General features: G+C 46.9%; 1 protein-coding gene across 2 annotated transcripts; it reads right to left on the bottom strand.

Moving 5' to 3' along the window:
- Nucleotides 1-169: 169 nt before the first annotated feature.
- On the bottom strand, nucleotides 170-8,426 carry LOC115774230 (protein Z-dependent protease inhibitor-like). Of its 2 annotated transcripts, none has more exons than XM_030721395.1 (6): nucleotides 8,322-8,426; nucleotides 7,392-7,680; nucleotides 7,026-7,319; nucleotides 3,981-4,254; nucleotides 3,640-3,787; nucleotides 170-2,146 (listed from the first exon to the last, which is right to left on the bottom strand). In XM_030721395.1, the coding sequence occupies exons 2-6, from the start codon at nucleotides 7,672-7,674 to the stop codon at nucleotides 1,964-1,966; spliced, it is 1,182 nt and encodes a 393-aa protein (XP_030577255.1). In that variant the 5' UTR covers nucleotides 7,675-7,680; nucleotides 8,322-8,426; the 3' UTR covers nucleotides 170-1,963. The 2 variants fall into 2 exon arrangements, with proteins under 2 accessions (XP_030577255.1, XP_030577254.1); XM_030721394.1 differs by lacking the exon at nucleotides 8,322-8,426 and adding an exon at nucleotides 8,101-8,209.
- Between the last annotated feature and the right edge of the window lie 4,141 nt (nucleotides 8,427-12,567).

Genomic DNA, 12,567 nt, shown 5'->3' with positions numbered 1-12,567 from the left:
TTGATCGTCTAACAAGGTCGTACATAATCATCAGTAACAGGGAACAAACCAGGACTGAAATACCCTCCGTGTCATGGAGTACTTCGTTTTGCTGTGTACTTGTACATCAGTGAATAGTGAGAATACTTCCTCAGGTGAACATCTGTGAACACATCAGAGCTGCACAGGCTTCACGTTAAACATGTTTAATATTTCATATGTTCACAGTGCAGGATACACAACATGCTAACATGCCAATGAGCTGTAAACACAAAACAGAGCTGATGGAGAGGTCTACATCAGAAGTTCAAAAAGCAGACAAGAATAGCAAAAAACAGTTAAATGACAATAAAATATCAGGAGTAACCACGACGATCTAATATTTGTTGTCTGTGAAACTTTGGCCTCAGTCACACTGGAGGAAAATCAGGACTGCCGGTGAGTGAGTGCACTGAATTTTTTCATGTCTGGTCCTGATTGTAAGTAGTTGCGGTGACCTTCGGGGGATTGCACAGTTGTCTGGTTGGAGGCAACCTGTCTCGGCCCAACTTGGTTTGATTGCAATCAGTTTCAGACAGATTGGCAAAGGTCTGCAATCAGTCTGAGTCAGTCTGCGCTGACGAGCAACTCGTCTGCTCCATCACTGATTTCTCCAAGTGACGATGGAATGTGATGAACCACACAAGCCTGAGTTACTCCCGTTTGTGGCAGATTACAGATTTACTGTAAACTGCACTAAATTTAACACTGAATCATCTTGTTTTGTGCCTGGTGTGTGTGTGTGTGTGATAGTTGCTGCTGGGAGTGTTCATTTGGAATGAGGGTGGGAGATGTTCTCAGAATGAGCGCCTAATTATCACAGGCGGACGGCTCGATGCTGCGAGTGCAGCACCAAATCTTTGGTCTGTCCTGTTGCTCTTCACTCAGTCCTCACTCTGAGTGCTCTGAGCGGAGCCCCACATACTCCTGCTGAACCTAGTGGAGCGTCACAGGGAAGGAGAATCTCGACACAGGACGCACACAAGGATATGTCCCGTCTTCCGAGATCAGTACCCAATGAAAGCATGACTTTTCTCAGCAGTGCGCACACACAGAGCAACATTCGTGTGTCTTTTGTTTACATCTCCCGATGCAGCCATTGATGGGACTGTGTTAGTGTGTTAGAATAATGTCTGAATGCTGCAGTATGCTGAGGTGAGTTAAATTAATACGATGGTGAGCCATTTGACCAGCTGTGCCACTTAACCTCAACCTTTAATATGAAATGATGTCAAAATGCTGTGAAGAAAGAATGAGTAAATATTACACTCAGTGATGGGGGGCTCTTTCTGTGTCACCTCCTTCTGTTTCCCCACACATCTGTAAACATCTGAACGGGAATGAGACATCTCGAGAAACGTTGAGAATCTGAGAGTCGATAAATATGTGAAAGAGATTCGGCTCTGTAACGTGTGGACCTCCAGTGACCGATGGTCAGTCAGGGTCGACCTTTTCACTCAGGAGTGTGGCTGTTCCCTTCTATCACCAGATTATCACAAACAGACTGCATGTAAGTGCCACTTGACCCCGCCCAATCAAAAACTGACAGCAGTCTGACTCCGTCTTTATGCCGATTTATCCCCATTTTATCACCGTCTTGATGCACCAAAGCTGAATGGGGGTGGTCTCAGAGCTGGTCCCTCTCAAAGGCAGGAAGCGCACATGTTGACTGCACATGTCTCCAACCACTGTTTTCCATAGTGTGACTGTAGCCTTACTGAAGATCATGAAGGGGAGGCAGGTGTCAGAGGCTGCTTATTACAAACAGGATGATGTGTTATAATGTAAATTATTATTTAACGTTTAGCTAATATTTATCAACACAGAACCTCTCAGCTTCATCTTACAGACCTGGGGGGGGGGGTTGAACCTCCAACCATATATTAGAAGTTGGGACAGGTGTGTGGACACATGAGCGGGGCTGTGGGTAGGTGGGTGGGGTGATTTATTTGCGGGTGGGGTCGTTAACCCGGCCCATGAGCAGCAGGCTGCCGGTGCTCTGATGATATATGATGAAGATGAAGGGTCTGTTGAAGGTCAGTCGAGGCGGAGGTGAGGAGAACACTGTGTCTCCTCCGCTGATGTCCTGGCTGCTCTCATCAGAGGAGATGATGGACTTATGATACACCTGAAGAGGAGGAGACAGTCACAACAGGAACTTCAAACCTTTCCTGAATCGATCAGCAGAAATGGTGACCAGGTGTGTGTGTGTGTAGGTGTGTGTAGGTGCGTGTGTCGGTGTGTGTGTGTGTGTGTGTGCTATGTACTGCATGTGTGATGGGCTAAATGCAAAGACTGAATTTCATCATTTGCATGTTTGTATGTGACAATAAAGCTGTTCTTGTTCATGAATGGCTTAAACCTGTGTTCTCTGTGATTGGGGGGGGGTGATAACTGTGGCAACAAAAAGTGTTCTGGTCCAATAGAAGTCTGTGGGGAAAAGGGCTTCCTGACCTCTGACCTTTGTAAACACTTTCTGTTGAGTTTAGGGCTAGGTCACTTGTTTCAGGTCAGACTCATCACCCATGAGTGACATCACAGTAGCTACACCCATCTTTATACCAGCTGTGGCTGTGACCTCATGAGATCACGAGCAGGTGATCAAATCTGCTGTGAGATTGAAACAATACCACATAGTGAGCGCACAAACTAGAAAACCTGAAGCATTTACATCCAGGCTGACACGCTGCCTCATCACACTGTGGCGTGGCCTCCTGTAATTTTACGATGAATTTTTGAAGGAGACGTCAGTGTGAAACAGATCCATCTTCATCACAAGGGACTGGACCTGTCAGCCTCTCTCCTGACTTTGTGCCCTTTAAGCTGCCGGTGTTTTAATGCGATCACTCAGAGCTTTGCCAGCTGAAACTCACCCGCTCAGGTGACCATAGTGAACTGAAACTACAAAATAAAACCTGGAGTGGACTCAGACTTTCAACTGTTTGAGACGGACTGAGCATCTTCAGCAAAGGACAGAGGGCTTCAGCTCTATTATCTCAATGTGAAGAAATAAAGTGTCACAATACAACTCTAAAGCGCCGCCTACTTATAAAGCGACTGGTCTGCACCTCTTTGCACCTCTCAGCCGGACGTTAGCAGAGGTTCAGGTGCACGTCGCTCATGTCGGTAATTATTCATCACTTTGTGTGGGCAGACAGAACCAGGAAGCTCACGTATACGTCTATGGGACAGATTAAATCACATCCGTCAGTGTCTGTTGCAACATTTACTTGTCTTCAAATTCTTCTTCAATATTAACCAAATAAAAAATACTTTATTTAAAAGCACCTGCTTTACAGGAAAACCCGTCTAACAAAAGAAAATCTTTTATCAATGTTTTATCATCACTCTGATAAAAACACTTGAAGGCTGCAGCATCATCAGCACAAACTTTGGGCTTGCTTTAATGAGCACCATCAGCTGCCACCAGGGGGCGGTGACCTACAGATAACAGCGGCAAAATAAACACCACAGAGGAAGAGGCCCCAGGTGTGAGTGTAACAAGACCTTACTCTAAACTCTGCTCTATAGAAACATGTTTGATGTCATCACACATGCACTTCCTGTTGACATGACCTTGCAGAACTCACAGGTGGAGGTGCTTCTTAATGGCACACTCACCTGTGTGAGTTTGAACCCTTTACTGCCACTCATGTTGCTGAGGTCAGCGTTGTCCTGGAACACCTGAGTGATGTCAAGAGTCTTCAGCGCATCCTTAAGAGAGTATGAACGCTCCAACCAGAAGCGAGGAAACTGGACCTCCAACTTCCTGTTTACAAAATAAAGTGACATTTATTTCCTGTTTTTAATAAAGAAGAAGAGCGACAGAGAAAGAAGGAAATGAGGGATGGAGGACAGAAGTGAGAAAAGAAGGAAGAAAGAACAGAGGAAGGAAGGAAAGAAGGAAGAAGGAGGAAGTGACACAGACTGAAACAGGAAATTATGAGAGGAAGACAGCTCACGTCTTCTTCAGCTGGCGGATCCAGGCCTGGATCTTCTCAGCCGTCACTTCCTCTTCCACTGCAGTGACGTCCACGCCTTCATCGGGCAGTACAGCCAACATGGCCGTCCCGTCTGTCATCGGCAGCTTCAACACGCCGGCCTTCACTGAAGCATCATACGCCAGGAAGTACTTATCAGCCCTGAACATCATGGGAACCATGACGACGTGGTAGCTGTCCACATAGAACCGCTCGTCCTGAGTGGACGACGTGTTAAAGGGCGGACTAAAGCTCGCTGAAACACACAGAAACTTTATTTAAAAACACACTAAAACATGAACCTAACCCTTACACAGCCTGCAGTTCCTCTGCCATCCAGCAGAGGTGCTACAGTGAGTGTTTATGTCTTTATTACAGAGGAGGAAAAGTCACTGATAAATGTCTGTAGTCTCTGCTGACTGTCAGGGTTAAAGGTCAGACTGAATCAAATGTTTAAATATGTTTGAGTTAACCCCTAGTGATGAAGAGGAGACTCAACCTGGTGAGTCAATTCAATTCAATTCAATTTTATGTATATAGCACCAAATCACAAGAAGTCTCTTCAAGGCACTTCATACTGTCAAGTAATGAACCCACAATATTAGACAGAAAACCCCACAATCAGACAACCGGCTGTGAGCAAGCACTTGGAGAAACTCCCTTTTAACAGGAAGAACCAGGCTCAGGGAGGGGCTGAGGGGGGAGAGACAGGACAAAAGACACACTGTGGAAGAGAGCCAGAGATTAATAATAACTAATGATTAAATGATCTACGTCCCTAAGCTCACTATGGTCACCTATGGCTGGGGAGAGGGAGGTCTCGGTTTCTCTGCTTAGGCTGCTGCCCCTGCGACCCGGCCCCATGTAAGAGGATGGATGGATGATGATTAAAGAGGTGAGTGAAGATAAAGCACTCAGTGTATTATGGGAAGCTGCCAGCAGTCTGTTAGCGTAATATACAGGATACTAAGGTGCTGCTTGCTGCTACAGTATCTGTGGTAAGGCACGTGTTTACTGTTGGGGTGATATGGTACTATGCGGTCTTTGAGATAAGATGGGGCCTGATTATTCAAGACCTTGTATGTGAGGAGAAGAATTTTAAATTCTATTCTAGATTTAACAGGGAGCCAATGAAGAGAAGCCAATATGGGAGAAATCTGCTCTCTCTTTCTAGTCCCTGTCAGGACTCTAGCTGCAGCATTTTGGATGAGCTGAAGGCTTTTCAGGGAGCTTTTAGGACAGCCTGATAATAATGAATTACAATAATCCAGCCTAGAAGTAATAAATGCATGAATGAGCTTTTCAGCATCACTCTGAGAAAGGATGTTTCTAATTTTAGAAATATTGCACAAATGCAAAAAATCAGTCCTACATATTTGTTTAATATGTGCATTGAAGGACATATCCTGGTCAAAAATGACTCCAGGATTTCTCACAGTGTTACTGGAGGCCAAAGTAATGCCATCCAGAGTAAGTATCTGGTTAGACACCATGTTTCTAAGATTTGTGGGGCCGAGAACAAGAATTTCAGTTTGATTGGCTTGTCCAAGATGGTGCCTCGTATGGCTGCCTCGGTACCGTGCTCTCTAGTATTATCCTGGTTTTTGCTTATTATCTGTAATTACAGATACTCAAACTCTATAACCTACTCAAGAGACGAACTGCTTAACATCAGGCAGTCAATCCCGGACAGTTTTTCTCCGGTTTTCACAAACCCATTAAGTTTTTTGGAGATCTTAGTTGGAGGTGCAGCGGCCGTCTACGGGACATGGAAAAGACGCAGAAGAGGTACACGCGCCGGAGCGCTTGTAAAGCTGCGACAGGCGGATTCCGAACTGGGGTTCCATCCATTCACCTGGCGAATCTCCGCTCCTTACCCAACAAAATGGAGGAACTACATCTACTCAACAGGACAAATAAGGACTTTGCACGTTCTGCTGCTCTCTGTTTTACTGAAACTTGGCTCAGCGAATCCATCCCGGACAGCGGACTACATCTGACGAGTTTCAGTCTACTCCGCGCGGATCGCACGGCGGAGCTTTCGGGAAAAACCAAAGGCAGCAGAATCTGCTTCTATATTAACGAAGGTTGGTGTTTAGATGTCACAATTCTGAACAAATACTGCAGCCCAAACCTGGAATCACTATTCATAAACTGTAAACCCTTTTATTCACTGCGGGAGTTTTCCTCCTTTATCCTGGTCGGTGTTTACATCCCACCTCAGGCAAACACGAGTCATTCACTACAGACTCTAGCTAAACAAATAACTGGACTGGAACTGAAACACCCAGACTCACTTTTTATAATACTTGGGGATTTTAACAAAGCAAAATTAAACCGTGAACTGCCAAAATATAAACAGAATATTAATATTCCTACCAGGGAAAATAATACATTGGATCACTGCTATACAGTACTTAAAAACTCATATCGCTGTGTTCCCCGGGCAGCTTTGGGACATTCTGATCACTGCCTGGTTCATCTCATTCCAACATACAGGCAAAAGGTAAAATCTGCAAAGCCTGTTGTCAAAACTGTGAAGAAATGGAGCAGGGAGGCAAAACAAGAACTGCAGGACTGTTTTGACTGTACCGATTGGAGTGTCTTTGAAGCTGCTACTGAAAATCTGGACGAACTGATGGACACTGTGACATCCTACATTAGTTTTTGTGAAGATATGTGTGTGCCAAACAAGACCTTTCGCACATACAGTAACAATAAACCATGGTTCACCGCCAAGTTACAGCTTTGCCAGGCTAAAGATGCCAGCTTTCCAGCAGAAAGTGGACTGTCGAACACAGGACACTCAAACACCTACACCTGCACACAGAGCCACTGCCCCGCCCCCACCTGGTAGATCAGAACACATCCTGGTTTCCTCCTGTCAACACCGCTCTCTGCAGTCCAAGGACTGTGAGGAGGTGAAGCCAGCGAGGCCCTGCAGGACTGCTTCGACACTACAGACTGGGACAGCATCACCGACTGCATCACAGACCATATAAGCCCCCTCTGACAGATGATACGTACCTCTGTAGGAGGTGGCAGCAGCAAGCAGCAGCTGGGTCTGAGGGTCCAATTCAGAGACAAAACTCTGGACCTGGTCTCCGGTCTGCTCCAGGGCCCAGCGGTTGATGGTGTGAACGGCTTCAGACGCCGTTGTGTAAGCCACGCCTCGAACTGTCCCCCCGAACTTGGTCTGAACCAGGTTCAGGTAGGACTGGGACACCTGGACACTCTGATCATGGAAGACGGCCGCGCCCTGCTGCAGGGTGGAGATGGCGCCCGGCGTCAGAACGACGTTCCTCAAAGTCTGAAACAGATCTGAGGACAGAGAGCACCGCTTAGAACCTGAGCCACATCTAGAACCAGATGACCCCTGACATCTGAACCTACATGGGAGCGTCTGAGGGTCCAGCCCGGTCAGTGTGAGTCCTCCCTTCAGCTGCTCGAGCGTCGACCCATCGGCGGCGGTCAGCATCAGTGTCAGAGCAGCAGACAGCGTGAACGGACACAGGAGGACGTTCTCATCAGTGCGAGCGGCGACCGCTCGGTATAGCCGGGCTCCGAAGTCTGCATTCCTGCTGATCAGATCCTCAGGGGGGGTCTGAGAGGAGGCGGGGCTTAGCAGGAGGGCGAGAAACAGGCTAACCAATAAGAGCGGAGCTGAGGGAGTCATGGCGTCCTGTGTGTGTGTGTGTGCGTGGGCGGGGGGGTAAACAAGCAAACAAACAAACATGAGCCATCATCTCCAAGCTCTGTAAACTGAGCCTCACCTGTACAGGTAAACACATAACACACCACATCACAACAACAAACAGATGAACAGCTGATCGACATCATCGCTCCCTGAGGCCTCGCCCTCAACATCTCGTGACGTCATTTGTGTTCGTTTGCTTCTGTTTTCTAATCAGACTTTTAATCTGAAGGATTATTTGATCTGTAATCAGTCCGGATCGATCACGTAATCAGCCGACTATCAGAGGAGGAAACAATCGATCAGAAATCTTGATGATCTGCAGCCTCTCAGTCTGCTGCTGCAAACAAACACACGACCGGAAACAAACAAACAAACAAACAAACACAGTGACGTCATCGAGCTTACCTGCCGCTTCTTTTGGATCTTTTATTTTTAATCTGAAGCTTCACGCGCTGCGCATCACCGGCCAGCTCCCACCCCGACCCTAACCGGAAACTACGGCACCAAGTCCGACCCGCCCCTTTCAAAATAAAAGCCTACTCTCCGTCGTTTAGTAATGTGACGCCAAAACAAAGAAAATAAAAATAAATTCCACCTTAATGACATCAGTTGATAAAGGATCTCACCTTTCCCTGTCAACGCTTTCATCATACTTCATCGGGCTCCTATTCCCAAAAGCAGGTTCATCCTGAGCTCAAACTTCCGGAAAGAGTCAATTACCATGGTAACGGGCTCCGTCAACCTGATTTCCGGCTGACTGAGGCTCGGATCCAGTCCGAGCTCAGAGAACAGACTCACAGTTAAAGGTTTATCATTAATCAATAATCAATGAGAGTGATCACAGTAATTTATTCAGAGCTCCGAATCTAATCTGGAGTCTCCGCCTCTCTGACTGTGACGTAGCGGATTCACTGTGTGCTAAACGCAGAAAAAGCGGCAGTGGGTAGCACTGCTGCCTCACAGGTTCGAATCCCCCCATCGGGGTAAAGTGGGCTACTGAACAAAGTGTATCTGTCTCACTTTTATGAACTTGGAGATGAGTGTCTGAGTGAAGATGAGGCTGAAATGACTCAAACCCAACTAAACGGATGTAACGAGACTTAAGCAGCTGCAGACAGTCTGATTGTAATCTGATTACATGTTCACAAACTGACATTCAGTCATTTTAAAGGTTCAGAGTCTGAACCTCGACATTTTCACTGAAAATCACCTAAACCTGTGTCAGTGGGTTGACCCGGAACCGGATTATAGGGAACCGGGCTGTGTAACGGATCAGAGTCCACTTGTGGTGTCTGTACTATGTTAAACTCTATATATGCATGTATGGTTTCCTCCTTAAGAGTTCATGCAAAGGGTAATTTGATTTGGACATTAGCACAAAGGGCCCTTGTAGGCTCTCTTGCTTCCATACAAGATATTGACCATATGTCCAGCTATAGGGTTGAAGCTGTTTTTCATAGCCATATGTGGAAAGTTAGGATGTGGGGGTTTCGCCAACACTATATAACCTTTGTGATCTCTTTGGTGAGCTGAGTTAGGAAGATTTGGCCTCCTCTCGCATCAGAAAAAGCATCTGTTTTGACACTCTGTTTGTTTCAGCGAGGATTTTTTCTTCAAGAACACATCTATCCAAGACACAGCACACTCACACAGCTGGATGGATCCAGTTCAGCTCTGGTCATTTCCAGCTCATCCCATCCGGATCAGTTTTGGATCCGTTCAGAGCGGCTCATCCTGTCCCGCCTCAATCTGTGTTCCTGATTTCAAACATCTCGTCGTCTCTAAATGATCCTGAAATGTGCCCGATGTGTGTGAGCAGCACTGAGACGGCTCTGTAACAGCTGACAGACTTCTGCTGTCATTCATTTCTGACCTCTGACCTTTAACAGGATTCAATTCAAAATTCCATTCAATTGAAGAACTTAAGGAAGGTTCCCTCAGGGAATTTCAAATTCCAGCAGCATCTTTACAGCACAGACACAGAAGCAGCAGCAGTCAGAGAAGATAAATAATAACACAGAAAAGAAAGTAGGAAAAGCTTCAAAGGTCCAGCAGATGTGGTATTGCACTGTAATACTGCACACTGTCTGGCACTGGTTTTACGCTGAGCTGTGTTTGTGGTCAGGCTCAGGCTGCTGCCCCTCCCACCCTCCTGAGGAGAGGAGTCTGATGGTGTGAGGGAGTGTTTCAGTCTGTCACTGAGCAGGATCCTCTGGTGTGCAGAAGGTGACTGACATCATCCATAATACCCAGCAGTTTGTCCGTAGTCCTCTGCCACCATCACCTGAGAGTCCAGTTTCATGTCGACCACAGAGCTGCCAGATCAGTTTGTCCAGCGTGGATGCGCCCTTCTTGGATCCTCCCACCCCATACAACAAAGTCCCTCACCAGACTCCTGTACTCGTCCTCTCTGTCATCTCCGATACACCCCACAATGGCTGTGTCATCAGCAAACCTCTGAATGTGACACAGCTCACAGCTGTAGCAGAAGTGTGCAGTGTACAGGGTGAAGAGAAGAGGGGCCAGCACCGTCCCGAGGAGCTCCGGTGTTGCTGATCACAGTGTCAGACATGGTGTCCTTCAGCCTGACGTACTGCGGCCTGTTGGTGAGGTAGCTGGAGATCCAGGTGACCAGGCTCTCTCATCCTGTTCAGTTTGTCCTGAAGTATAAGGGGCTGGATGGTGTTGAAGGCTCTCTAGAAATCCAAGAAGAGGATCCTCGCTGTGCCGCTTCCCTTATCCAGAGGAGAGTGTGCTCGGTGCAGCAGGTAGAGGATGGCGTCCTCCACACAGACACCTGCCCGGTATGCAAACTGCAGATGGTCCCGGGCGTGTTTCACCTGGGGTCTGAGGAGGCTGAGGAAGAGCACTCCAACGTCTTCATTAGATGTGAGGTGAGTGCCACCGGTCAGAAGTCTTTCAGCTCAGTAGGCCGGTCCTTCTTCGGGACTGGAACGATGCAGGATGTCTTCCAGAGGATGGGCGCTCTCCCAGCTGCAGACTGAAGATGTGTTGAAGTGGTTCACCCAGTTCAGCAGCGCAGGTCTTCAGCAGTGTTTGGGCCCGCTGCTTTCCTGGGATGAAGCTTGTTCTTCTGCAGACCAGGTCAGCTGACCCCTGACCTGGTCCGCCATGATGCTTGAAGGAGTCTGTGTTGTGGTGGTGGAGGAGGGCTGTGTTCTCTGGAGGGAGGTGTTTTGAAGGAAGAAGGAGAGATGGCTGCAATGAGGGGGAGTGTTAAAAAGTTGTTCAGTACATTCACCCTGTCCACTGTTTCCCCCCACTCAGACTTCCCTAATGGGGGAAGAGGGGTGTGACTGTATGCATCCCTCACTTTAGCATGCAGTAGGTCAATAGTACAGTCCAAGTTAGCATGATTAAAGTCACAAGAAATGATCATAAGGAGCTCACAGAGCCATCATCTATCACTCACAATAGATCACATTAGAAACACTCAGAGTGAGAACATGAAAGCAGAGTTTATCCAGTAATGGCAGCCAATCAGGACATTCAGTGTTTACTGAATAATTCAGTTTGTGAGTCTGTGAGATCAGCGTCCATCAGTAAACATTTTACCAAACCACTGTCATCTGTGGGAGCTGCAGGGCTCTGTCCTCTGAGGCCGCTCTTCCATCGACGGGGTTCTGGTGCCGGTGTTGTGCCAAAAAGTGATTTCCGGTATTTGCCAGAAAACGATTGCCTCTATTTAAACTGTTGTAAATGACTTGCTGATCTATAATCTGTGGAAAATATGTCAAAAATATCTCTCGTGAATGATTTCAAGTGATTTTGAGTGAGAAACAAAATTTCTGTCACAAGGTTGAAGCTGTAATCAGTTTTTGGCAGTGACTCTTATATATTCTTTATTTATCAGGGTAAAAACTGTGATTGATCTTAAAAATGTCTTTTAAAGAGAAATCTGGCCAAGAGGGCAGCAGAAATCACAACAAATATAACATTAGACTCTCTAAAGATATTTTACGTGACCAAAGACGACTGGATTCATTATAATGTATAAGTCAGAAACATACTTGAAAAACAGGTCATTTCTTCATTTTATATATAAGCCCTTCATAAATCATATTGACAACACCCTATTCACCAATATAAGCAAAGACATTATACATAAACATATAGAAACATCGGAAATCACTTTTTGGCACAACACCGGTATCTGAACCGTTAGTTTTTCCACCATGAACGCTCTCGGTGCTCGGCTGAAAAACGGGTTCAACTCCGGCCCCGCAAACTCGCTGGTCTGGAACCAGGAACGCGTGACGAAAGCAGAAGGGCGTGACTCTGCCGTCTCAACATCCAGTTTTCTACCATATTACATGTGTATTACAGGAGAAAAGTGAAGCGATTTTCAGGGCTGTGAATTAGGTTGGGCTCTAAGGCTGAACTTGCTGCTTTGTATCAGTTCATATCGCAGATAAAAGGACACAAAGTGCGTACTTGTCGTCTTGCTCTAATCTCTGTCTGTGTTTCCCTCTGTGCTGCACACAGATGCTGCAGTAGTTTGGTTTGGACCCTAAAACGTATTTGCAGCACAAGAAAGGAGAGCGTGTTCTCCCACGTTTGTGCGCTTCAGCTTCCGTGTCCAGACGAGGACCCGCCCACACTCATACGTAAAGGAGCGGTTCACAGAAACGCGGGCCCGTTCTTAAGGGTTTCACTGGTTCATTGAAACCAGCACCAACACTGGCACGAGCACCGGCTCCTCGGCGGTGGGAAAGTAGCATGCACAGGGGAATGGAAGTACCTGCTGAGAGTGAGGCAGGGAAACAGGAGCGCTTGCTTCAGTGTGAGGCACGCTGCGGCCGGGTGGGCACTGAAACCACTTTGACTTATACCCTGGTTTGTCTTGACAGA

Source organism: Archocentrus centrarchus, chromosome 24 (assembly GCF_007364275.1).
Source record: "Archocentrus centrarchus isolate MPI-CPG fArcCen1 chromosome 24, fArcCen1, whole genome shotgun sequence".
In the NCBI taxonomy this organism is placed as follows: Eukaryota; Metazoa; Chordata; class Actinopteri; order Cichliformes; family Cichlidae; genus Archocentrus; species Archocentrus centrarchus.
The sequence above is the reverse complement of the archived record's forward strand: the minus strand, read 5'-3'. Positions and strand labels throughout refer to the sequence as shown.